Source organism: Dama dama, chromosome 18 (genome assembly GCF_033118175.1).
Source record: "Dama dama isolate Ldn47 chromosome 18, ASM3311817v1, whole genome shotgun sequence".
NCBI lineage: Eukaryota > Metazoa > Chordata > Mammalia > Artiodactyla > Cervidae > Dama > Dama dama.
In genome coordinates this window covers 30,032,367-30,059,733 of record NC_083698.1, presented here as the reverse complement: position 1 = coordinate 30,059,733, position 27,367 = coordinate 30,032,367, and the positions used below count along the sequence as shown (strand labels likewise).

The following is a 27,367-nucleotide window of genomic DNA, read 5'->3' as shown; positions in this document are numbered from 1 at the left end:
AGACCAGATTTATGGCCCAGGATGTGATCTATTCTGGAGAATGTTCCGTGTGCACTTGAGAAAAAGGTGAAGTTGATTGTTTTGGGTGAAATGTCCTATAGATATCAATTAGGTCTAGCTGGTCCATTGTGTCATTTAAGGTTTGTGTTTCCTTGTTAATTTTCTGTTTAGTTGATCTATCCATAGTTGTGAGTGGGGTATTAAAGTCTCCCACTATTATTGTGTTACTATTAATTTCCTCTTTCATACTCGTTAGCGTTTGCCGTACATATTGCGGTGCTCCTATGTTGGGTGCATATATATTTATAATTGTTATATCTTCTTCTTTGATTGATCCTTTGATCATTATGTAGTGTCCTTCTTTGTCTCTTTTCACATCCTTTATTTGAAAGTCTATTTTATCTGATATGAGTATTGCGACTCCTGCTTTCTTTTGGTCTCCGTTTGCATGAAATATTTTTTTCCAGCCCTTCACTTTTAGTCTGTATGTGTCTCTTGTTTTGAGGTGGGTCTCTTGTAGACAGCATATATAGGGGTCTTGTTTTTGTATCCATTCAGCCAATCTTTGTCTTTTGGTTGGGGCATTCAACCCATTTACATTTAGGGTAATTATTGATAGGTGTGGTCCCGTTGCCATTTACTTTGTTGTTTTGGGTTCACGTTTATACAACCTTTCTACATTTCCTGTCTAGAGAAGATCCTTTAGCATTTGTTGAAGAGCTGGTTTGGTGGTGCTGAATTCTCTCAGCTTTTGCTTATCTGTAAAGCTTTTGAATTTTCCTTCATATCTGAATGAGGTCCTTGCTGGGTACAGTAATCTAGGTTGTAGGTTATTCTCTTTCATTACTTTCAGTACGTCCTGCCATTCCCTTCTGGCCTGGAGGGTTTCTATTGATAGATCAGCTGTTATCCTTATGGGAGTCCCTTTGTGTGTTATTTGTTGTTTTTCCCTTGCTGCTTTTAATATTTGTTGTGTTTGATCTTTGTTAATTTGATTAATATGTGTCTTGGTGTGTTTCGCCTTGGGTTTATCCTGTTTGGGACTCTCTGGGTTTCTTGGATTTGGGTGGCTATTTCCTTCCCAATTTTAGGGAAGTTTTCAGCTATTATCTCCTCGAGTATTTTCTCATGGCCTTTCTTTTTGTCTTCTTCTTCTGGAACTCCTATGATTCGAATGTTGGGGCATTTCACAGTGTCCCAGAGGTCCCTGAGGTTGTCCTCATTTCTTTTGATCCTTTTTTCTTTTTTCCTCTCTGCTTCATTTATTTCCACCATTTTATCTTCTACCTCACTTATCCTATCTTCTGTCTCCGTTATTCTACTCTTGGTTCCCTCCAAAGTGTTTTTGATCTCATTCATTGCATTATTCATTTTTTTTTTTTTTTTACTTTTATTTGCATTTATTTTCTGTGGCATTTATTCCCGGGCCATAAGTTTTTGTTTCTTCAGTTTCTTCTGGGATATCTTTTTCTTCTGTGCAACCTCCTCTTCTGGTTTAGGAACAATCTGTTCTTTTTCAGTAAGGATCATCTCAATGTGGCAGGGAGAGCTCATGTAGGGGTTGATCCGTCCGTGAGCTCTGTAAGTCCTGCGCCTCATCTTGGGGGCTTTGTTCACTTGGATGTGCTCAATGACCAGAGAATCTACATCTAAGCCCTTAAGTTCAGCATTACTCTCTGCATTTTTGAGCATGTGTAGTAAAAATTCAGCACTCTTTTTGGGCCACCGACCCTGCGTCCAGCCCCACTGTTTGGCCTGTGCACACCTACCAACTCCACCATTGTAACGACGGGATGGCACACATTGCTTCTTTAAAGTGACATCCTTCAGATACTTGGTGGCTTTTCGGATATGCATACACTTTATGGCCTGGGCAGTCTCACGAGTGTTCTTAAAGTGAACACGAAGATTTGAACCTCTTGATTTGCATGATTTTGTGGGGTTTTCTGGGTCTAGTGAATAGCGCACCATTTTTAAGGGTCAGCTCAGGCCGCTTACCGGAAAAGGGCATTATTCACTTTTAATTGACTCTTTTTTATTTCTTCTAGGTCTTTATTAAACAGTTCTTGCATCTTTTCAATCTTTGTCTCCAGGCTATTTATCTGTAACTCCATTTTGTTTTCAAGATTTTGGATCATTTTTATTATCATTATTCTAAATTCTTTTTCAGGTAGATTCCCTATCTCCTCCTCTTTTGTTTGACTTGGTGGGCATTTTTCATGTTCCTTTACCTGTTGGGTATTTCTTTGCCTTTTCATCTTGTTTAGATTGCTGTATCTGGAGTGGGCTTTCTGTATTCTGGAGGTCTGTGGTTCCTTTTTGTTGTGGAGGATTAACCCAGTGGGTGGGGTTAGACGATTGGCTTGTCAAGATTTCCTGGTTAGGGAAGCTTGCGTCAGTGTTCTGGTGCGTGGAACTTGATTTCTTCTCTTTGGAGAGCAATGGATTGCCCAGTAATGAGTATTGAGATGGGTCTATGTGTTAGGTGTGACCTTGGGCAGCCTGTATGTTGATGTTCAGGGCTATGTTCCTGCGTTGCTGGAGAATTTGCGTGGTATGTCTTGCTCTAAAACTTATTGGCTCTTGGGTGGTGGTTGGTTTCAGTGTAGGTATGGAGGCTTTTGGACAGTCACTTATTACTTAAAGTTCCATGTAGTCAGGAGTTTTCTGGTGTTCTCAGGTTTTGGGCTTAAGTCTCCTGCCTCTGGATTTCAGTTTTATTCTTCCTGTAGTCTCAGGACTTCTCCAACTATACAGCCCTGATAAGAAAACTTCTAGGTTAATGGCTAAAAGATTCTCCCCCGTTAGGGACACCCAGAGGGGTTCACAGAGTCACATGAAGAAGAGGAGAGGGAGGAGGGAGATAGAGATGAATAGGAGGAGAAAAAGGGGGACTCAAGAGGAGAGAGACAGATCTACGCAGCTGTCTGTTCCCAGAGTGTTCTCCGTAGCCCAGTCACCTACAAAGATTCACAGAATTGGATTGGGAAGAGAAGGGGAAAGGAGGAAATAGAGGTGTTCTGAGGTAGAAAACAGAGAGTCAAGATTGGGAGAGAATAATCTTCGGTTTAAAAATAGGGCTTCTCTTCTTTTTTTTTTTTTTTTGTAAGGTTATAGTGTATTGAAAATGAAAATTAAGGAGTAGTAGAGGAGTACTAGAGGACTTTAAAAGAAATAAGAGAAAAAGAAAAATAGAAAATAGAAGAGAAAAAGGAAAGAAAAAAAAGAAAAAAAAAGAAAGAAAAAGAAAAAAAAAAAAAAGAAAAGAAAAAAAAATTTTTTTCCCCCTAATTAAAAAATCATAAAAGTCTATGGAAATGAAAGTTAAGGAGTAATGGGGGAGTAATAGGGGATTTTAAAGGAAAATAAAAGAGAAAAAATAAAAAAGAAAAAAGGAAAAAAAAAAAAAAAAGAGAGAGAAAAGTAAAATTATATCTAGGAGTTTCTCTGGAGCTGTTGTGGTCAGTGTGGGTTCGGCTCAGTTCCAGATAGCTCCTCGTTCCAGCTTACGCTTCTCGATATCTACAGGCTCCTCCGGTGTAGTCAATGTTTCCTAGAGGGATTTTAATCTGTTGCACCAGTCCCTTCTGAAGCGGTTCCCTTTGTTTATTTGGCTTCTGTTTGCCGGTCTCTTCAGAGCCTCATTTCCGCCCTGACACAGGCGGGCGGAGGTGGACTCTTATTCAGGTAGCTAGTTCCGTAGCTCTGTGGGGAGGGGCTTGCGCTGCAGGGAGAGGCTGGCGCTGTGGGGACAGGCTTGTGCCGCGGGGATGGGTTGGGGCTGCCGGGAGGGGCTGACGCTGCTCTCTCCGTCTGCGCTGCTCAGGCTCCCGGCTGTTCTATATGGAGCGCGCCCCGCGCTGCGCGAGGCTCCAGCCCTCGGGTGTTCCACAAAAGCGCAGAAGGAAAAGCTGCGCCTGCTCTCTCTGCCTTCCCCGTCAGAGCGGTCCAGGCAGCCAGGGGCTTGGTGGGCGCACTCTCCCCAGGTGTGGCGCGCCCACGCCCTTCCGCGGACCCAGTCTCAGTTTCCGCTGGCGCCAGTCGGGTGCGCGCGCCTTCTGCCCTCCGCGTCCCCAGCCCCAGTCCCCGCCCGCGCCGGTCGGGTGCCTGCGCCCTGTGTCTCGCCGCGACCTTCCCCTCCCCCCTGCCTCCTGCCTCCGGCGGGGCTGGGCCGGTCCGCAGCCTGCGAGCTCCTCTCCGGACCCCCTCGGTCTCCCCGTTCTGCGAACGGCCGGCAGTGTGCTCGGGCTGGCCAACTTACCCTCTCTCTTCTGGTCTCCCACAGCCCAAGCCAGCAACTCACAGAAGCTCCCTCTGACCGTCCCCAGGGCACTCAGGCCCGGACCCTACCCCAAGCAATGCCGCCCAAGAGCTCCCGGGACGGATCTCCGTCCTTAGCTCTTTTGTCTCACTTTTTATCTTTTATATTTTGTCCTACCTCCTTTCGAAGACAATGGGCTGCTTTTCTGGGCACCTGATGACCTCAGCTAGCGATCAGAAGTTGTTTTGCGAAGTTTGCTTTGCGTTCAGTTATTCTTTTGATGAATTTGTAGGAGAGAAAGTGGTCTCCCCGTCCTACTCCTCCGCCATCTTGGCTCCTCCCCAGTTTCATACTTTAAAAACAAACTTGTACAGCCATAGCCAAGATTGTCTTGAGACTTTCAGGCTAGAAAGATGAGTTGCTGAAACAGATGGATGACCTGAAGGTGGAGCTGTACCAGCTGCATGTCTCTGAACTGCCAGGCAGCACAACATCCTAACTATCTTAAGACTGGAGTTGTTTGCAAATCTATTGCCTTTGTTCTCACTACCATTAATCAGACTCAGAAAGAGAATCTTAGGAAATTCTACAAGAGCACAAAGTACAAGCCCCTGGAACTGCAGCCCAAGAAAATACGTGCTATGTACTGCCAGCTCAATATGCATGAAGAGAATTTGAAGACCACACAGCAGCAATGGAAGGAATGGTTGTGACCACTGTGGAAGTACATGGTCAAGATCTGATCACTGTGGTATCAACAGAAAACAAGCTGGCTGGGAAAAAAAAATGTTGAAGAGAGTCCTTCAAGTTAAAACAGAAGGATGATGAAAACCAGACAAAAATATAAAACTCCCTTGCAAAGGTAAAAATATAGATAAATTTATAACTATGTAGTGTTGTAATGTAACTGCATAAATCACTTTTAAATCTGGTATGGAATTTAAAACACAAAAGAAGCATAAAAAGTAATTATATATCTGTTAATAAATATGCAATATTAAAATAGGTAATCTTTCTCAAAAACATAAAGTGGGTGAGGCAGAACTGAAATGGAGCAGTTTTATGTGACTGAAGTTAAATTATGCTTAATATATATTATAACTTTAAAACACTGTATGTAATTACATCAGTAACCACAGAGAAATTATAGAATATACACAAAGGGAAATGAGAAGGGAATCAAATGTGTCACTAACAACAACAACAACAAAAAAACCCAGCATAGCACAAAATAAGGCAGCAGGAAGAACAAAAAAGTTATAACATATACAGAAAACAATGAACAAAATGGCAATAGTAAGTCTTTTCCTGTCAGTAATTACTTTACATGTAATAGGTTAAATACACTAATTAAAAGACACAGATGGGCTAAACGGATAAAAAATAAGAACCAACTAATAGGTTGTCTACAAGAGGCATGCTATAGATCTAAAGATACACATGCTATAGATCTAAAGATACACATAGGCTAAAAGGATGGAAAAATATTCCATGAAAACAAGCATCCAAAGAGAGGAGAAGTGGCCATACTAAGATAAAACAGACTTTAAAACCAAAACTATTATATGAGACAAAGAAGGACATTATATAATAACAGTATCAATTCACCAGGAAGGTATAACAATTATAATGTACATGCACCTAACATTAGAACTCCCAAATATATAAAGCAAACATTGACAGGACTGAAGGGAGGGATAGACAGCAACATAGTAACAGTAGCATATTTCAATATTTCACTTTCAGTTATGGATAGAACAAAGAGGAGATCAATTAAAAAAAAAAACAGAGGACTTAACACTAAAGAACAGCTGAACCAAACATATACTGAGCACTTCACCCAAGAACAGCAGGATACACATTCTTTTCAAGTACACATGGTTGTTCTGCAAGGCGGTCCACATATTAGGCCACAAAACAAGTCTTAACAAATTTAAGAAAATTGAAATCATACAAAGTTATCTTCTCTGACCATAATGGAATGAAACTAGAAGTCAACAGCAGAAGATAAAAACACAAATATGTGAAAACTAAACAACACATTCTTAAACAACCAATGGGTCAAAGAATACACCACAGGGAACTTAGAAAATACTTAGAAACAAATGAAAACAAAATACAACACATCAAAACCTAGGCAAAAGCAGTGATAAGAAAGCAAAAGCAGTGATGAGAGGAGTTTACAGAGATAAATGCTTGCATTAAAAAGAAGAAAGATCTCAAATCAATAATCTAATTTTATACCTTGAAAAAAAAACTAAATTTAGCAGAAGAAATAATAAAGATGAAAGGAGAGTAAATGAAATAGAGAATAGAAAAACAGTGGAAAAATCAATAACCAATAAAACCAACTGAGTGTTTGTGTCCTTTACCCAAATTCATGTGTTGCTGCCCTAACCACCAAAGTGATGGTATTTGGAGGTGGGGGTATTTTGAGAGATAATTAGTTTAAATTAGGTCATGAGGATGGCAACCTCATGACAAGATTAGTGGCCTTGTAAGAAGAGGAAGAGAGAGAAATCTATTTCTTCATGCACATGTACCAAGAAAAGGTCATCTTAGTACCCAAGAAGGCAGCTATCTGCAAACTAGGAAAAGGGTTCTCACCAGAACTGACCATGCTGGCACCCTGACATGGACTTCAAGGCTCCAAAACTGAGAGAAATAAATGTCTATTTTTTAAGCTACCCTGTCTATGGTGTTTTATTATGGTGGCATTAGCAGACTAAGACATGGTCTTTTAAAAAGACCAAAAAAATTGGCAAATCCTTAGCTACATTAACTAAGAAAAAGAGCTAAAAGATTTGAATAACTAAATTAGATTCAAAAGAATGGATATTATAACTGATGTCACAGAAATAAAAACGGATTTTTATAAAAGATTACTGTGAACAATTAAATATCAACAAATTAGATAACCTAGAAGAAATGGATTGATTCCTGGAAACATACAAACCACCAAAACTAAATCATCAAGTAGTAAAGAATCTGAACAGACCTACAGTAAGGAGATTGAAGCAGTAATCAAACACTGCCCAACCAGGACAAGATGACTTCACTGAAGGATTTTATCAAACAATTAAAGAATTAATACCAATCTTTTCAGAGAACTGAAGAGGAGGGAACATCCCCAAACTCACTGTATGAACCCAGCATTATTCTGATACCAAAACCAGAAAAAAAAGACACAAGAAAACTGTAGGCAAATATTCCTGATAAATAATGATACAAAAATCCTCAACAAAATACTAGTATACTGAATTCAATAGCACATTAAAAGTATTTACACATGATTAGGTGGGATTTGTAACTGGAATGCAAAGATGGTTCACCATACAAAATCAATCAATATAAATACACATTAACAAAATGGAGGACAAAACCCATATGATCATCTCAACTGATGCATAAAAAAACATTTGACAAAGTAAAAACTTTTTCAGGATAAAAACACTCAACAAACTGGGGAAAATAAGGAAACTACTCCAACATAATAAAAGCCATACATGAAAAGGCCACAGCATGAAAGAAAGTTTTTCCTTTAAGATCAGTAACAAGGCAAAGATGCCCCCTCTCACCACTACTATTCAACACAGTACTGAGTGTCCCAGTCAATGCAATTAGAGTAATAATAATAAAATAATAATAAATAAATAACAAGCTTTTGCCCATTGACTACAGAGTGAAACCCAGGTCATTTAGAAAAGCTGTACTCCAATATATGAATCTACCAGATTAACCAATTTCCTGTTGTTGGACAACAGATTGGATTCTTTTACTCTTATAAACAATACTTGAACAATACATACTCTATAGCTAAACCATATTATACCTTTTAAATAGTTTTAATATCAGCTTCTCTTTCTAATTAGCTCTCAGCTGTTATACTTCTATCCTTCTGTGATCAAATAATCAAGCTAGTTAGATCATTTTACTTGTAATAAAACCTTATGCAATTCTGTCCCTTGCTCTAAGTCCTAGGGAAAAGGGGCAGCCATTGTAGAAGCTGTGAAATGCGTCTGTCTGTGCCTATCTGGGAGTGTACTTTCAATATGACCAGCTCTGTCAGAATTGGTTCTTGCCTCACTGAATAAATCTAAATCTTGTACCTTTTGGTTGCCTCTTCCCTTCACTCCTTTTTAGGGTCTTGAAACTTAATCTACCTTTATGCAGGGTTCGTTCCATCAGGGTAGGAGAACTCTAGGAGTGAACTGTAAGTTGAAAAAAAAAAAAAAACAAATATTGGAAAGTCCTTATAAAGAACTTGAAATCAAAACAGGAACTTGGGGTCTACTTATCATCTCTATACCAAGGATGGTTTCAAACATACACCTCGTGCTTGCTTCAGCAGCACATATACTAAAATTCAAACATACACCTCTTATTTGGAGTGCTGGGGTTCCGAAACTTAAAGAGTTATAAAGTTCTTCAAAAAGTGTACAACAGAGAATCTGGATCCCCTGAGGACCAAATCCTTTGCATATATGCTAAAATCATGTGGTGCATATATCTTTAATAGGTAAGATTTTCACTTAAAAATCAGTTCAGATCCTTTTGTAGTTCATGAGTGTGATGATTGGGTGTTCACGCTGCTGCATGACATGTGCCTCCCTCCAAACCTTTTTACGACACCGGTACATTACCCGTCTGACGTTTAAAAAAAAAAAAAATCACTTCAACACCTGATCTGTGTAAAGAAACTGTTCTTGCAGTGCTAGTTATATATTTTCTGAGGCTTGAAAAAGGAACACAGGACTCTTGACACGTATGCTTCAACTAATGATGTCTCTGGCTGTTTGGATCAACCATATATATAAGATACTACTCCTTCAATCTGAGGACACAGAGAGACCCAAACACATCTGAAAAATCTAATAGAAACTCTAGAAAAACAGCTGGTGAATCCTCATCCCTCTATACACACTATTCTTGGGGGGAAGAGATTACTGGTAATTTTAATTTCCTTGTTGTAAGTTTCCAAAGTTGTTTTAATAAGCATATTTTATAAAAAGGTTTTAAGAAATACACCAAAAGGAATAAAAGCATACCTTAATAATGTAAATGGAGGTGGAAGAAAGCCTAGACTTGTTCTTCAATGACCTTTTTCCAGTTATAAAGTTACTTCTCTGTTACTTGAAAAGAAAAAAGCCTAGAGAAGATGCATCTTGAATACTTGTTTAAAAAAAATTCTTTTCAAAAATGCATCCTGAAAAACTAGCTTGATCATACATATTATTAAACTTGCCAATAATGTTTAATTGGAAAAAGTTTCCTAATTTTTCATGATCTTCTTTTAATTAAAAAAACAAAGTACCACATGTACATGGTAAAATATTCAAACAGTTCAAAATGGTATATAAAGTATTTCTCCTAACTCGGACACCAATTCTTTTCCCAGTGGTAATCATTATTAGCAAGTTTCTTATTCTTCCAGAAATGTCTTATGCATCTACAAAGGATATATATATACACATATGCTCTTCATCTACATGAGATCATAATTTCTAGTCCTCTTACAATCCATCCACTTGATGAGACAATGTGAGGAAAAAATAGAATTACATAAAAATTAGGCCAAGATAAAAACTAGCATGAAATTGTTGACAAAAACTCAAATGGTTCATGAGATAGCCAAAACAGGAGGAAAAATTATGAGGCAAAAATGCTTCTTAGTTACTAAAAATAAAAGCTTTTACCCTTTAAAAATTATATTTCTCTCTTTAAGAGAATCTTCTTTAACACAAAAGAAAGTCACCATGCTGCTGATGTTTATTCAGCAGGCAGACTAAACACTTAAGCATTTTTTCCCTACTTGTTCTAGAAATTATCTCTTTCCTTAAAAAAAAAAAGTTTAAAGGTAAAATTTTAAATGGTAAGACAGTATAAAGTGATACAGAATGAGAAAAGTACTTTATTCAGTGCACCCTGACAGGTTTTTCAGTTCCATTCATCATTACAGTAAAAAAAAAAAGAAAAAATCTGTTGCTGAGTAGTTTTTGTTGTTTTACTTAAATAGCTAGAGTCAAGGAAAAAATGTTAAATTTAAGAACTCCTAATGTTATTGAAAATTTATACTTTTTATAAATATATATGCATATATATGCATATACACGTGTGTGTGTATGTATATTCCTTCTCTTTCATATGAACCACTCAAAACAATTTTAAAAGCTGTTCTGTATTTAAAGTTGCCCTTTTAAATATTTAGAAGTTCCACAGGTGGTGGCTTTAATGGAATTTTTCCCAGAGTAAACTTCTTTGATTGAAATTGTTCCAGTTCTTCTGCTGTTAGTTGATCCTTGGGTGTGAATAATGCATTATCTGTTGTGGCGCTGCCAAGTGAGAAAGAGAGAGAAGTGGGTACACTGCTGTTTCCGAAGGCATCACTGGATGACTTAGAGAAAGCAGTGTGAGGCGGTGAGCCTGAGCTACCAAAACCAGCTGCAGAACTGCCACTTCCAAAGGCTAGGGCCACTGGAGATCCAACAGGGCTTGCTGCCATAGAAGGCGAAAATCCTGAAAATCCAGATGATCCAAAACCAGAAGCTGCAGGGGTTTTAAATGAAAATGAAGCAGCAGATGTGATTTCGGGTTTCCTAAGGCCAAAAGTCGGAGTAGCAGCAGGGATGGCAGAACTGGCAGCAGGTACAGCTCCAAAGGCTGGAGTATTCCCAAACACAGGAGGACTTCCAGAAGGGGCTGTAGCAAATCCAGAGCTTGGTTTAAAACTAAAATTCTGAGCGCTGCTGCTGCTGCTGTTATTCACTGGAAAACCTACAAAAACCAGAAAAAGAAAAAAGAAACTATTAGTCAAAAAATGTAGCTATATTACTACCTTGCCCCCATCTTTTTTTGTTCTTATTTCTGCCATGTATAGATGATGAGAAACTTACTGGAAGGAAGAAAAGTGAAAATGAGAAGTTAGGACAAACTCACTAAACTCTGTTGGCCTGTCTTTCTGCTACACTGATCTCATTTGCACTCTAATTTACATTAAGAAGGGAGCTCTTGAGAAATCTCAGGGATTAGGGAGTGAACCTTCACTTCAGCTTGTCCTCTCCTCTCACTGGAGCTGTCACTTGAAGACAAAACTATGTTGTTATGTATAGGAACAAGAAAGTCCTCATAGGTGCTGCTATCATAGCTATGTAGTCCTATGAAACTCTAGAAAAACCATTCCTAAAATATACATCTAAAACCTGAGCCATAGAGTCTTTCAAAGAACGTGCCCATTCTGGACACCATTTCACAAATGCTAGATGAGCCAAATTCTTTAAAGCTCTATTATGGAAGGTGGTAGAATTTGCAAGGGTGACTTAAAATGGCACTAGAGACACCTTCAGGCTCTGTATTTGAAACCCATAAAATCCCATTTTTCTATATCAGTCAAGTCTTGCATGACTCTGTCACTTACCTGGTGACCCAAATGTTACTGTTTGCCTATTGCCAAAACCAAATGAAGGTGCTGCTTGATTCACTCCATCCTGTAAATCGGAGAGCTATTAAAAAAGAGGTAGGCAAGTGAATAATTCTCAAGTACTTTTTCTGTATACTTTTAGCCAAATTAAATTTTTCAAATGTGCACTCTAAAATGTCTTCATTTTTTTAACATAGAAAAATGCCCACAAGTGAATATGCATGGAAAAAATGGGCCTTTCTCAGGGAGTGCAGAGTGATTGTCTGGCTGATGAATTGTGAGTGTTTTTAATTTTATTTATGCTTTTAAAATATTTTCTAAATGTCTTCAATGAACACATATTAAAATAAAAAAATACTTTTTAATTCTAGATTTCAGTGTCTACAGGTTGATCTGCATTAATCAAGAAACCTAGATACAAGGTAAGGGATCTTTAGAGGCTACCCCAGTTGACTTACTCAAATGCTTGACTCGAAGTTAATTCACAATTACATTATTAAAAGCTTACCAGTAAACTCTATTAAACATTCCCTATTCCCTTAAAATATTTTATGTTCTTGCTATTTTCTGCTGTAGAAATATCTTTCATCTCTGCTTATTGAAATCTTAATCTCCTTTTCAATGAACTTTTCACTTAATTCTGACCTCTAATAAGTCCTTCCTCATTAATACAAGCATATATTATTTCTTTCATTTGAAAACCCTATTGGCATCGTTTTTAAAAAATAGTTTATTTGGCTGCATTGGGTCTCAGTTGTGGCACTCAGGATCCTTTAGTTACAGCATACGGGATCTAGCTCCTCAACCAGGTATAGAACCCCAGCTGCCTGCATTGGGAATGCAGTCTTGGCCACTGGACCACCAAGGGAAGTCCCTAGCATTTTTTAAAACTCAACTTTATTGAGGTATAGTTTACATAAAATAAGATGCATCCATTGAAAAATTTATTTTTCAATGAGTTTTTATAAATTTATAACCATCACTACAATCAATATTTAGAATATTCCCATCACCCATAAAAGTTCTCATGCGTCCATTTCAAGGCAACCCTCTCCCAACCTCTGGTCCCAGGGAACCACTCATCCACTTTTTATTACTAGAAATGAGATTTGTCTTTTCTAGAGTTTCATATAAACAGAATCATATAGTTTACAGTTTTTAGCTTTTTTTTGGGGGGGGGGCTAGCTTCTCTCTCTCAGCTTGTGTGATAAACAAATTATCATATAAGGAAAGTGGATAAACAAATTATATCCATATGGATTAAAAGAATAATTGGACATAAAGAATTGATGCATGGTAAGCCAGTCATAGGTGGGCTATTCAAGATTCTCACCTACAGAAGGGCCCCTTGGAAGCTGTCAAACAACACAGAACTTCCAACCTTGAGGGAATCTCCCTAGTTCTCTGAACTCAGTTACCCCTTCCACATTAGCATTGGTGATGGTGGGCCACCTCTCATCTAGAGAAAAAGTACTTCCAAGAAGTCCTACTGAATTCAAATGGCATGACAACAACTGAAAGGCAGAAACTAGCTTGCACAAGAGTCTAGTCATTTACAAGCAGATATTTAAGGAGTAGGGTACTGGGACTTTCAGTCATTCACTAAGTTCACAGGAAGCTACTATTCTCACAGCTTTTTTCAGAAAGTACAAAGAAAAATCACCTAGGAAACTGGAAATATTAAATTCTAAATGTAAATATTTTATTTAAAAATAATGCTCTTAAGAACATTTTATGAGGGTAGAAAAATAAACTTTATCAACAGAGATAATGAATATGCTGCAGTAGTATCATGCATCTTTGGGGACAAGTGCGTATATATCTCCTAACAGCATTTCTGTTTAAGACAGGAACTTATGGTAAGTGTCCTTTAGTCACCGAAGTGTGTATTAGTCTACATGCGACTTCCCTGGTGGTCCAGTGGTTAAGAATCTGCCTTCCAATGCAGAGGATGCAGGTTCAATCCTCGGTTGGGGAACTAAGATCCCACACACCACGGGGCAACTAAGCCCACATGCCTCAATCAGAGAGTCTACGTGCTGAAACGGAGATACCATGTGCCAAAACTAAGACCCAATGCAGTCAATAAATAAATTTTAAAATGTGCATTCATATCATTTTTCTTTTTTTTAAATTTTTTTATTTTTTTATTAGTTGGAGGCTAATTACTTCACAAAATTTCAGTGGGTTTTGTCATACATTGATATGAATCAGCCATAGAGTTACACGCATTCCCCATCCCGATCCCCCCTCCCACCTCCCTCTCCACCCGATTCCTCTGGGTCTTCCCAGTGCACCAGGCCCGAGCACTTGTCTCATGCATCCCACCTGGGCTGGTGATCTGTTTCACCATAGATAATATACATGCTGTTCTTTTGAAACATCCCACCCTTGCCTTCTCCCACAGAGTTCAAAAGTCTGTTCTGTACTTCTGTGTCTCTTTTTCTGTTTTGCATATAGGGTTATCGTTACCATCTTTCTAAATTCCATATATATGTGTTAGTATGCTGTAATGTTCTTTATCTTTCTGGCTTACTTCACTCTGTATAATGGGCTCCAGTTTCATCCATCTCATGAGAACTGATTCAAATGAATTCTTTTTAACGGCTGAGTAATATTCCATGGTGTATATGTACCACAGCTTCCTTATCCATTCGTCTGCTGATGGGCATCTAGGTTGCTTCCATGTCCTGGCTATTATAAACAGTGCTGCGATGAACATTGGGGTGCATGTGTCTCTTTCAGATCTGGTTTCCTCAGTGTGTATGCCCAGGAGTGGGATTGCTGGGTCATATGGCAGTTCTATTTCCAATTTTTTAACAAATCTCCACACTGTTTTCCATAGTGGCTGGACTAGTTTGCATTCCCAACAGTGTAAGAGGGTTCCCTTTTCTCCACACCCTCTCCAGCATTTATTGCTTGTAGACTTTTGGATAGCAGCCATCTTGATTGGTGTGTAATGGTACCTCATTGTGGTTTTGATTTGCATTTCTCTAATAATGAGTGATGTTGAGCATCTTTTCATGTGTTTGTTAGCCATCTGTATGTCTTCTTTGGAGAAATGTCTGTTTAGTTCTTTGGCCCATTTTTTGATTGGGTCATTTATTTTTCTGGAATTGAGCTTCAGCAGTTGCTTGTATATTTTTGAGATTAATCCTTTGTCTGTTTCTTCATTTGCTATTATTTTCTCCCAATCTGAGGGCTGTCTTTTCACCTTACTTATAGTTTCCTTTGTAGTGCAAAAGCTTTTAAGTTTCATTAGGTCCCATTTGTTTATTTTTGCTTTTGTTTCTAATATTCTGGGAGGTGGGTCATAGAGGATCCTGCTGTCATTTATGTCGGAGAGTGTTTTGCCTATGTTCTCCTCTAGGAGTTTTATAGTTTCTGGTCTTACATTTAGATCTTTAATCCATTTTGAGTTTATTTTTGTGTATGGTGTTAGAAAGTGTTCTAGTTTCATTCTTTTACAAGTGGTTGACCAGTTATCCCAGCACCACTTGTTAAAGAGGTTGTCTTTTTTCCATTGTATATCCTTGCCTCCTTTGTCAAAGATAAGGTGTCCATAGGTTCGTGGATTTATCTCTGGGCTTTCTATTCTGTTCCATTGATCTATATTTCTGTCTTTGTGCCAGTACCATACTGTCTTGATGACTGTGGCTTTGTAGTAGAGTCTGAAGTCAGGCAGGTTGATTCCTCCAGTTCCATTCTTCTTTCTCAAGATTACTTTGGCTATTCGAGGTTTTTTGTATTTCCATACAAATTGTGAAATTCTTTGTTCTAGTTCTGTGAAAAATACCGTTGGTAGCTTGATAGGGATTGCATTGAATCTATAGATTGCTTTGGGTAGAATAGCCATTTTGACAATATTGATTCTTCCAATCCATGAACACGGTATGTTTCTCCATCTGTTTGTGTCCTCTTTGATTTCTTTCATCAGTGTTTTATATAGTTTTCTATGTATAGGTCTTTTGTTTCTTTAGGTAGATATACTCCTAAGTATTTTATTCTTTTTGTTGCAATGGTGAATGGTATTGTTTCCTTAATTTCTCTTTCTGTTTTTTCATTGTTAGTATATAGGAATGCAAGGGATTTCTGTGTGTTAATTTTATATCCTGCAACTTTACTATATTCATTGATTAGCTCTAGTAATTTTCTGGAAGAGTCTTTAGGGTTTTCTATGTAGAGGATCATGTCATCTGCAAACAGCGAGAGTTTCACTTCTTCTTTTCCTATCTGGATTCCTTTTACTTCTTTTTCTGCTCTGATTGCTGTGGCCAAAACTTCCAACACTATGTTCAATAGGAGTGGTGAGAGTGGGCACCTTTGTCTTGTTCCTGATTTCAGGGGAAATGCTTTCAATTTTTCACCATTGAGGGTGATGCTTGCTGTGGGTTTGTCATATATAGCTTTTATTATGTTGAGGTATGTTCCTTCTATTCCTGCTTTTTGGAGAGTTTTAATCATAAATGAGTGTTGAATTTTGTCAAAGGCTTTCTCTGCATCTATTGAGATAATCATATGGTTTTTATCTTTCAATTTGTTAATGTGGTGTATTACATTGATTGATTTGTGGATATTAAAGAATCCTTGCATTCCTGGGATAAAGCCCACTTGGTCATGGTGTATGATTTTTTTAATATGTTGTTGGATTCTGTTTGCTAGAATTTTATTAAGGATTTTTGCATCTATGTTCATCAGTGATATTGGCCTGTAGTTTTCTTTTTTTGTGGCATCTTTGTCTGGTTTTGGAATTAGGGTGATGGTGGCCTCACAGAATGAGTTTGGAAGTTTACCTTCTTCTGCAATTTTCTGGAAGAGTTTGAGTAAGATAGGTGTTAGCTCTTCTCTAAATTTTTGGTAGAATTCAGCTGTGAAGCCATCTGGTCCTGGGCTTTTGTTTGCTGGAAGATTTTTGATGACAGTTTCGATTTCCTTGCTTGTGATGGGTCTGTTAAGATCTTCTATTTCTTCCTGGTTCAGTTTTGGAAAGTTATACTTTTCTAAGAATTTGTCCATTTCATCCAAGTTGTCCATTTTATTGGCATAGAGCTGCTGGTAGTAGTCTCTTATGATCCTTTGTATTTCAGTGTTGTCTGCTGTGATCTCTCCATTTTCATTTCTAATTTTGTTAATTTGGTTGTTCTCTCTTTGTTTCTTAATGAGTCTTGCTAATGGTTTGTCAATTTTGTTTATTTTTTCAAAAAACCAGCTTTTAGCTTTGTTGATTTTTGCTATGGTCTCTTTAGTTTCTTTTGCATTTATTTCTGCCCTATTTTTTAAGATTTCTTTCCTTCTGCTAACCCTGGGGTTCTTCATTTCTTCCTTCTCTAATTGCTTTAGGTATAGAGTTAGGTTATTTATATTACTTTTTTCTTGTTTCTTGATGTAAGCCTGTAATGCCATGAACCTTTCCCTTAGCACTGCTTTTACAGTGTCCCATAGGTTTTGGGTTGTTGTGTTTTCATTTTCATTCATTTCTATACATATTTTGATTTCTTCTATGATTTGTTGGTTATTCAGAAGCATGTTATTTAGCCTCCATATGTTTGAATTTTTAACAATTTTTTTCCTGTAATTGAGATCTAATCTTACTGCACTGTGGTCAGAAAAGATGACTGGAATGATTTCAATTTTTTTGAATTTTCCAAGACCAGATTTATGGCCCAGGATGTGATCTATTCTGGAGAAGGTTCCGTGTGCACTTGAGAAAAAGGTGAAGTTGATTGTTTTGGGGTGAAATGTCCTATAGATATCAATTAGGTCTAGCTGGTCCATTGTGTCATTTAAGGTTTGTGTTTCCTTGTTAATTTTCTGTTTAGTTGATCTAGCCATAGTTGTGAGTGGGGTATTAAAGTCTCCCACTATTATTGTGTTACTATTAATTTCCTCTTTCATACTTATTAGCATTTGCCGTACATATTGCGGTGCTCCTATGTTGGGTGCATATATATTTATAATTGTTATATCTTCTTCTTGGATTGATCCTTTGATCATTATGTAGTGTCCTTCTTTGTCTCTTTTCACATCCTTTATTTGAAAGTCTATTTTATCTGATATGAGTATTGCGACTCCTGCTTTCTTTTGGTCTCCGTTTGCGTGAAATATTTTTTTCCAGCCCTTCACTTTTAGTCTGTATGTGTCTCTTGTTTTGAGGTGGGTCTCTTGTAGACAGCATATATAGGGGTCTTGTTTTTGTATCCATTCAGCCAATCTTTGTCTTTTGGTTGGGGCATTCAACCTATTTACATTTAGGGTAATTATTGATAGGTGTGGTCCCGTTGCCATTTACTTTGTTGTTTTGGGTTCACGTTTATACAGCCTTTCTGCATTTCCTGTCTAGAGAAGATCCTTTAGCATTTGTTGAAGAGTTGGTTTGGTGGTGCTGAATTCTCTCAGCTTTTGCTTGTCTGTAAAGCTTTTGAATTCTCCTTCATATCTGAATGAGGTCCTTGCTGGGTACAGTAATCTAGGTTGTAGGTTATTCTCTTTCATTACTTTCAGTATGTCCTGCCACCCTTCTGGCCTGGAGGGTTTCTATTGATAGATCAGCTGTTATCCTTATGGGAATCCCTTTGTGTGTTATTTGTTGTTTTTCCCTTGCTGCTTTTAGTATTTGTTGTGTTTGATCTTTGTTAATTTGATTAATATGTGTCTTGGGGTGTTTCGCCTTGGGTTTATCCTGTTTGGGACTCTCTGGGTTTCTTGGATTTGGGTGGCTATTTCCTTCCCAATTTTAGGGAAGTTTTCAGCTATTATCTCCTCGAGTATTTTCTCATGGCCTTTCTTTGTCTTCTTCTTCTGGGACTCCTATGATTCGAATGTTGGGGTGTTTCACATTGTCCCAGAGGTCCCTGAGGTTGTCCTCATTTCTTTTGATCCTTTTTTCTTTTTTCCTCTCTGCTTCATTTATTTCCACCATTTTATCTTCTACCTCACTTATCCCATCTTCTGTCTCCGTTATTCTACTCTTGGTTCCCTCCAGAGTGTTTTTGATCTCATTCATTGCATTATTCATTTTTAATTGACTCTTTTTTATTTCTTCTAGGTCTTTATTAAACATTTCTTGCATCTTTTCAATCTTTGTCTCCAGGCTATTTATCTGTAACTCCATTTTGTTTTCAAGATTTTGGATCACTTTTATTATCATTATTCTAAATTCTTTTTCAGGTAGATTCCGTATCTCCTCCTCTTTTGTTTGACTTGGTGGGCATTTTTCATGTTCCTTTACCTGTTGGGTATTTCTTTGCCTTTTCATCTTGTTTAGATTGCTGTGTCTGGAATAGGGCTTTTTTTTTTTTTTTTTTGTAAGGTTATAGTGTATTGAAAATGAAAATTAAGGAGTAGTAGAGGAGTACTAGAGGACTTTAAAAGAAATAAGAGAAAAAGAAAAATAGAAAATAGAAGAGAAAAAGGAAAAAAAACAAAGAAGAAAAAAAATTTTTTTTTTCCTAATTAAAAAAATCATAAAAATCTATGAAAATGAAAGTTAAGGAGTAATTTGGGAGTAATAGGGAATTTTAAAGGAAAATAAAAGAGAAAATATAAAAAAGAAAAAATAAAAAAAATTTTTTTTTTCCTACTAAAAAAATAAATAAATAAATAAAAATATATCTAGGAATTTCTCTGGAGCTGTTGCGGTCAGTGTGGGTTCGGCTCAGTTTCAGATAGCTCCTCGTTCCAGCTTACACTTCTCGGTATCTACAGGCCCCTTCCGGTGTAGTCGGTGTTTTCTACAGGGATTTTAATCTGTTGCACCGGTCCCTTCTGAAGCGGTTCCCTTTGTTTATTTGGCTTCTGTTTGCCGGTCTCTTCAGAGCCTCATTTCCGCCCTGACGTAGGCGGGCGGAGGTGGACTCTTATTCAGGTAGCTAGTTCCGCCGTGCTGCAGGGAGGGGCCGGTGCTGCGGGGAGGGGCCGGTGCTGCGGGAAGGGGCTGTCGCTGCTTTCTCCGTCTGTGCTGCTCAGGCTCCCGGCTGCTCTATACGGAGCACGCCCCGCGCTGCGCGCGGTTCCAGCCCTCGGGTGTTTCACAAAAGCGCGGAACAAAAAGCTGAGCCTGCTCTTTGTGCCTTCCCCGTCAGAGCGGTCCAGGCAGCCAGGGGCTTGACAGGTGCACTCTCCCCAGGTGCGGCGCGCCCACTCCCTTCCGCGGTCCCAGACTCAGTTTCCGGCGGCACCAGTCGGGTGCGTGCGCCTTCTGCCCTCCGAGTCCCCAGCCCCAGTCCCCGCCCGCGCCGGTCAGGTTCCTGCGCCCTGTGTCTCGCTGCCACCCTCCTGGCGGATGTCGACCATCCAGAATCTCAGGAGGCCTTTGATTAGAAAGTGGAGGCCTGTTTGCAGTGCGGCAGGGGCTGCCGTCCTTGGGGCTGAGCCTGCCCCTTTCCCCTCCCCCCTGCCTCCTGCCTCCGGCAGGGCTGGGCTGGTCCGCAGCCTGCGAGCTCTTCTCTAGACTTTCTCTGTGCCTTTGTTCTGCGAATGGCCGGCAGTGTGTTTGGGCCAGTTAATTTTCTCTCTCTCTTTTGCTGTCCCACAGTTTAAGTTGGTAACTCACAAAAGCTCCCTACGATTGTCCTCAGGGCACTCAGGCCCGACCCCACCCCAAGCAATGCCACCCGCTCCTCTCCGTTCCGCCCCCACTTGCTGGGGGCGGATGCCGGTGTCTGGGGTACTTTTCTGCTGGGAGTTGCTTTTAGGCTCGTAATCTGTGGGTTTTATTTATTGTTTCCCTCCCAGTCAGGTTGCCCTCCGAGATTCAAACACTTCCCCGGGCCCGCCAGGGCGAGGGTTTCCCAGTGTCTGGAAACGTCCTCTATTCAGACTCCCTTCCCGGGACGGATCTCCGTCCTTAGCTCTTTTGTCTCACTTTTTATCCTTTATATTTTGTCCTACCTCCTTTTGAAGACAATGGGCTGCTTTTCTGGGCGCCTGATGACCTCAGCTAGCAATCAGAAGTTGTTGTATGAAGTTTGCTCTGCGTTCAGTTATTCTTTTGATGAATTTGTAGGAGAGAAAGTGGTCTCCCCGTCCTACTCCTCCGCCATCTTGGCTCCTCCCCCATATCATTTTTCAAAGCAATTTCTTTTTAAATGCTGATAAGCTGGAATACTTCAATTTATATTTTATTTCCCAATTTTCAAAACTAGTACTACCAAAATTAAGAACCTAATCCTAAGAATAGTTTTAGAAAAGCATAATTATCTCTGCATTTCTGACTAAGGAACAGAGAAAGGAATTCCAGAACCTTGACTCTAAATGATAATATATTATGGTTCTTGAGAATGTGTGTATCCTAATTCTTGACAGAGAATTATAGTTTTGTTTCATAAATCCAAAGTGAAATTCTGCAAAAAGGCAATAGATACTTCCCTGTAGAAAATTCTCCAATACTCACCAAAGCTATTGCCATTGATGTATTTAGACTTTTCAGTTCATTCACCCTGTTCCTCCACTGATTTATTAACTGCTGGACAGAATTTAGCTGAAGAAAGAGGACAGAAAAATAATGTGTCAGTATTGAGTGTTTAAGGTAATCTCTTCAACAACTTCATGTCTTTATTTCCAAAGTCACAATAAATTTATAAAATATTTTTATGGCCCATAACTTGTAAAATTTGCATTGACCTACTCCTACTTGCCACAGACACTCTTGCTGTAGACCCCTTTTCCTTTCCCTATTCTCCAGCTCCTTGTTAAGATCCCAAGTACCTGGCAGCACAAAGTTATTAATAGTTATATTTGGATGGGAGACAAACATGTGTACTGGTCAAAATATATGATATTGACAGTAGACAAAAGAAAAATACAGAGTTTATGTCATTTCCTTTAAGCACTAAACTTATTCTCACCCAGTTTTTCAATTTTTTGATACTTGATACATGAGAAGGCTAATCTGCATACAACACTGCATCTTATTTGTTTTTCTAGCAGTCGTCATGGTGTCTGCATGTAAGAGATGCACCATAAATGTCTGTCAAATGATGAAAGGGTATGATTTCTGGATAATTGGTAATAAAAATAAAAGCACTGGTAGTTACTACAGTCAAAGTATATTCTCATCACTTTAGATAACCAACCAATTGTAAAGAAAATAATTTAGAATATAAAAATAGTCTTCTGAAAAACAGACTTCATCCACTTTGCCAACACACAAGTGAGCCACTATAGAGAAGACAATAATTAACAGCTAACCTGTTAGTTAGATGAATAGGAAACAAACTTACATAACTCTGTAAGTTATTGCTGGTTAAGAAGTTATGGTATTCAAGTCTCAACTCCTCTGGTGAAATGTCTGTAAAACCTGAAGTGAGGAATCAATTGGAATCTTTAAATACCAATACTTTTGATAGTATAGTAAAATGAGAGGTGCTAGATAGGAAAATATGCTAATCTTGATCACTAGAAAAATTTCATAATCATAAGGAAAGAATTCAAAACATAGACTTTATTTAATAAAGTATAAAATTAGAATAAAATATAGTTTGTTATTAATATTTGAAGGGGTAAAATTTTCTAAAGATAAATGGAGTGGAAGGAATAATACAGAAAAGAAAAAGAAAGAGTTGATTACATATACATTTGAACTTATAAAAAAAATTCTGTATGTTAAAAACTCTAATAAGCAAAATTAAAAGGCAAACAAAAAATTAAACTGGGAAAACCATAACTGCAACATATATGACAGGAGAAGAGTTAATGAGAATGTATAATTAGTTCTTACAAATCACTAAGAAAAATAAGCTAACATGGGCAAAGATAATGAACAAGCAATTCATGAAACAACTCAAATAGCCAGTATACAAATGAAATTGAAAAGTTCAATTTAAAATTACAACTTAGGACTTCCCTGGTGGTCAGGGAAGATTCCACATGCCACAGGGCAACTAAACCAATGTGCCACAACGACTGAGTCTGAGATGTAGAGCCCTCAAGTGCAACTACTGAGCCTCCATGCCACAACTACTGAAGCCTGCATGTTCCAGGACATGTGCTCTTCAACAAAAGAAGCCACTGCAATGAGAAACCCATGCACCGCAACTAGAGAATAACCCCCACTCACTGCAATTAGAGAAAGCCCCTGTGCAATAATGAAGACCCAACACAGGAAAAAATAAGTAGATAAAAAAAATTTTTTTAATAAAAATACCACTTAAAATAGATTCAATGTTTTATTTATCAGATTGGCAAAAATTAAAAATGGACAATTATTAATAAGGATGTGGTGAAATGGACATTCTTCTAAGTTGCCATTATGGAAATCACGGTAAAACTTTTCTGGGAGGAAAGCTGTCAATAAATGTCAAAGGCCTTACAAATGCTCATACCTTTTGATTCTAACAGAATTTCCAGAATTTGACCTCAGGAAATGATTGAACATGTAAACAAAGGGTGTTACATAAAAAAGATGTTCATTCTAGTATTTCTAGTAATAGAAACATTGAAAACAACAAGGCAGAATACAACACTAGGTTATGATTCCTAATTATATATATAATAAGTGTGTACATGTTTTGAAAGAAATACACTAAAATGTTACAGCTGTTATCTCTGAGATCAGTTGATCTTTATTTTATTTACATATTTCTGTATTTTTCAAATTTTCTATGGCAACAGATATAACTTCCATAATAGGAAAACTTTTTGAGGAAAAAAAAAGAAGAAAGAAATATGTTCGGGATATTTTTCTACAGAGGATTACTGGTAACCAGATACCACTAACTCCAAAGACTCCTACCTTAGAATAAACCTAAACATTCAAATCAGAACCCTCAATGCTCTCTAACAACTTATCTTTACAAACTACTCAGGCCATAAAACCAAGAATCACCTTGTATTTCTCTTGTTGCCCATATCTAATTAATAAACCTCCTGCCAGTTCTAGCTCCAAAACAGAACACGGATTTGACCCATTCTGTCTCCACCGCAAATAACTCTCAGTCAACAGCAGCTGTCTCCTAACTCATTTCCCTTCCTCTATTTTGTGCCCCCAACCCCTGTTCCGAGCAAACCATTTCTTTTCACATAACAGTCTAAGTGAGCGTTTTCTATTCAGATCACATCCCTCCTCGTGCTCAAAACTCTCTGGCTTCCTAGTGCAATTAGGCCCAACGTGATCTGGCCCCTGGCTGCCTCTCTCTGGCCTAATGTTATATTACTCTTTCTCTTGTTTATCCTCCTCCAGCAATTCAGGCCACACTAATCTACAAGTACGCCAATCGTGTTTGTACAAGGGGCTCTGTACTACCTATTATATGGCCAGGAACATTTCCCCTCAAATCTTCCCAGAAGACACATCTCTTCATTCAGGACTCAGTTTCAATACTGCTTCCTAAAAAGAGATAACCACTCTATGTAAAGAAACACTGTCCCTCTGGTTACTTTCTCTTCCTTCCATCAGTCACTCATGGTGAACCACAAAGATAGAAAATGATCTGGGTAACTATTTTCTCAATTCTTTCAAAGGTAAGTATAAATACAGTATCATTCTAGTGGCAAAGGAAAAATTAATTCATTATAAAGGATGCCTACAGACAGTGATTCTCCTACTTTCTGACTTCAGGACCCTTTTACACTCTTAAAAATAATTAAGGATTCCAGATCTTTTGCTTACATAGGTTACATAAATCAATATTCACCAAATTTGAAATGAAAACTGAAAAATGTAGAAAATATTAATTCACTTAAGAAATCATGGAGAAGGAAATGGCAACCCACTCCAGTATTCTTGCCTGGAGAAGTCCATGGACAAAGGAGCCTGGCGGGCTGCAGTGCATGGGGTTACATGACTGAGCATGTGTGCACGAGGGTGGAGGGAGATGGGTTGGTAGCAATAAAGTGGGAGAACTTTAAAAAAAAAAAAAAGAAAGAAATCAATGTGTCAACATAAATGAAAAAACTATTTTCCAAAACAAAAAGTAAAAATTTAGTGATATAAGTGGCAGTGTTTTATGTTTGCAAATCTCTTTAATGCATGGCTTAATGAAAGATGCTGTATTATAATATCTGCTTCTGCTATTCAATCTGCTTCAATATGTTTCAATACATTGCCTGGTTCAAGTATATAAAGAAACACTCTTCTCACACAGATATGTAGCTGGGAAAGGATGACTTTAGTGGTCTTTTCAGATAATTGTGGATATTCGTCTTTGGTACAATACCAAAACTTGACAGGCAATAGTTTCTTAAAGGTTAGCTATAATGTGGACTCAAATCATATTAATGAACCAAACTATTAACTAGTTTACCCACTCCAGTATTCTAGCCTGGTTAATTCCATGGACTGTATAGTCCATGGGGTCACAAACAGTCAGACACAACTGAGCGCCTTTCACATCACTTCACTTAGAATGAATTTTTCAACCATGCACAATTTTGTAACTTCACACACTGGTCATTTGGAAAATATTGGTTTACTGAGTTATCCAGAATTTCCAAATGTTAGCACATGTCATCTTACAATAGAAAAAAATTTGTATTTGTTAATGTTACTCTATGTGTGCTTCCCATTTGCACACAGAATACTTAAAAGGTGTACCCTTATAAAATTAATAACTTTTACCTCTTCATCAGGGACATTCTTTTTTTTTTTAATTTTTAAAAATTTATTTATATTAGTTGGAGGCTAATTACTTTACAATTTGTAGTGGTTTTTGCCATACATTGGTATGAATCAGCCATGGATTTACATGTGCTCCCCATCCTGAACACCCCTCCCACACCCCTCCCCATCCCATCCCTCTGGGTCATCCTAGTGCACCAGCCATCAGGGACATTCTTAAGTGAAAATGTCATTAAAAAATTTTTTTTTATTGACTACTATAATCTACTAGTAGTTTGTTGCCTGTACCTCATCAACAGCTTTACACCAACAGTACAAATGTCAACACAGTGAAAATGGCAATTAATGTCTCAGTATTATTATGAAAATATTTCTAAACTTGTATAGCCCCTAAAAAGGATCTCAGGAGTAGGGTTGCCAGATTTAGCACACACAAAAAAAGGATGCCCAATTAAATTGGAATTTCTGACAAACAAATACTTAAAAAGGTAAGTATATCCTAGTGGTCCAGGGGTTAAGACTTCACGCTTTCAGTGCCAAGGGCCTGGGTTCAAATCCTGGTCAGGGAATGTTAACACCCCACAAGCCATATGTTAAGGCCAAAGCCAAAAAACAAAAAAGTATAAGTATGTCCCAAACAGTACATGGGATATCCATATACTAAAAATATCATTACTTATCTGAAATTTAAATTTAACTGGACGCCCTATATTTTATCTAACAATGCTGCTGAGGATCTATATTTTAACACTGAGAACCACTGCTTTAGGACATTCAGTTCAGTTCAGTTCAGTCGCTCAGTCGTGTCCGACTCTTTGCGATCCCATGAATCACAGCACATCAGTCCTCCCTGTCCATCACAAACTCCCACAGTTTACTCAAACTCATGCCCATCGAGTCAGTGATGCCATTCAGCCATCTCATCCTCTGTCGTCCCCTTCTCCTCCTGCCCCCAACCCCTCCCAGCATCAGGGTCTTTTCCAATGAGTCAACTCTTCGCATGAGGTGGCCAAAGTATTGGAATTTCAGCTTCAGCATCAGTCCTTCCAATGAACACCCAGGACTTATCTCCTTCAGGATGGACTGGTTAGCCATGTCCAATTCTGAAATTTTTAAAAAAGGCTTAACACTTATTACCTTTACAAAAAAATCATTATTTAAAATTATTTATTTGTATTGCTTATAACCTCCATCCCTCAAGAACATAAACTTCATGAGCTATCTTACTCACTGCTATATCCCTACCACCTCATTCTATGAGGCCTGGCAAAAAAGAAATTCAATAAGTATTTGTTGAATGATTAGTAAATAAATGACTAAGGAGTGGTGTGACACAAATACTCACAAAGAATGAGCAGGTAGAGCAAAGACAGAAATTCCAGATTTCTGAGAGACTGAAAGGGCCCTCGTTTTCCAATGACTTCCTGTTCAACTTCACAGGGCCTAGGACCACCCAGAGCAGGCTTAGAAAACTGTGGTGGTCTAGCTTTCAGCCCCAAATGAGCTATGGACAAAAGAAAGTGGGAAAGAAAGGAGTATTCTAAGGCTCCCTAACTTCAAACATTACCTCCAGAAGAGGTATCAACATGCTTTATTAAAAATAACTATCCTTAGAAAAAAAGAGGAAAGAAAGAGAACAGAATGAAAGCCTAATGACAGGCATAATATGATTCTTCTATTCTCTGCAGGCAGCTAAAGGTTCTGAAGTAGTATCTACAGGGAACCAAGATAGTAGAGCCTCTTCTTAGGCTTACAGAATTAGAAATGTGGCGAGTGGCGAGTCCACATTTTACTGGTTTTCTCACAGGATCAATATATCTTGAACTATATCTTCCAACCTCAATTTCTGAATTACAAAGTTCTGGTAGAATACTCAGGTATTTTAAACAATGTTCAAACTCCCCTAACTGGTTAAATTTTTGGTTAATTTCTTTTTTTGACCTGGTCTTGGTTTTAGAAAATAATAGTGGTAAAACATATTTTAAAAACACATAATTTCTAGTTACCTGAAATATTCGGTTTCTTTTTCACCGGTGAATAAACAGAAAACATCCACTGCCCTGATGATTCCCAAACCTCCATATCTTTAACAATTCCTTCCCTGAAAAAAAAAAAAATGGCAAAAGATCTATTT

At 38.1% G+C, this 27,367-nt stretch overlaps 2 protein-coding genes and 1 non-coding gene across 5 annotated transcripts in view; 1 reads left to right on the top strand and 2 right to left on the bottom strand.

Annotated features, from left to right (window-relative positions):
- Positions 1-1,363: 1,363 nt before the first annotated feature.
- On the bottom strand, positions 1,364-2,005 carry LOC133072147 (large ribosomal subunit protein uL22-like). Its single transcript, XM_061165072.1, has one exon. It carries the CDS (start codon positions 1,969-1,971, stop codon positions 1,417-1,419), a length of 555 nt encoding a protein of 184 aa, XP_061021055.1. The 5' UTR covers positions 1,972-2,005; the 3' UTR covers positions 1,364-1,416.
- A 3,341-nt stretch (positions 2,006-5,346) lies between these two features.
- NUP42 (nucleoporin 42) overlaps positions 5,347-27,367 on the bottom strand; it is a 26,147-nt gene continuing 4,126 nt past the window's right edge. The window contains exons 3-7 of one of the 3 annotated variants that reach the window (XM_061165069.1): positions 27,240-27,334; positions 21,899-21,975; positions 21,070-21,156; positions 11,676-11,745; positions 5,349-11,035 (exon numbers count right to left, since the gene is read on the bottom strand). In XM_061165069.1, coding sequence (XP_061021052.1) covers positions 10,458-11,035; positions 11,676-11,745; positions 21,070-21,156; positions 21,899-21,975; positions 27,240-27,334 — 907 coding nt within the window. In that variant the 3' untranslated portion in view covers positions 5,349-10,457. Of the gene's footprint in view, positions 11,036-11,675; positions 11,761-21,069; positions 21,157-21,898; positions 21,976-27,239; positions 27,335-27,367 lie in introns of all 3 variants that reach the window. The other 2 variants (XM_061165068.1, XM_061165070.1) reach the window with 2 other exon arrangements.
- LOC133073205 (small nucleolar RNA U13) lies at positions 8,810-8,914 on the top strand. The gene has a single exon (XR_009696911.1). It is a non-coding gene; the product is annotated as a small nucleolar RNA U13 (small nucleolar RNA).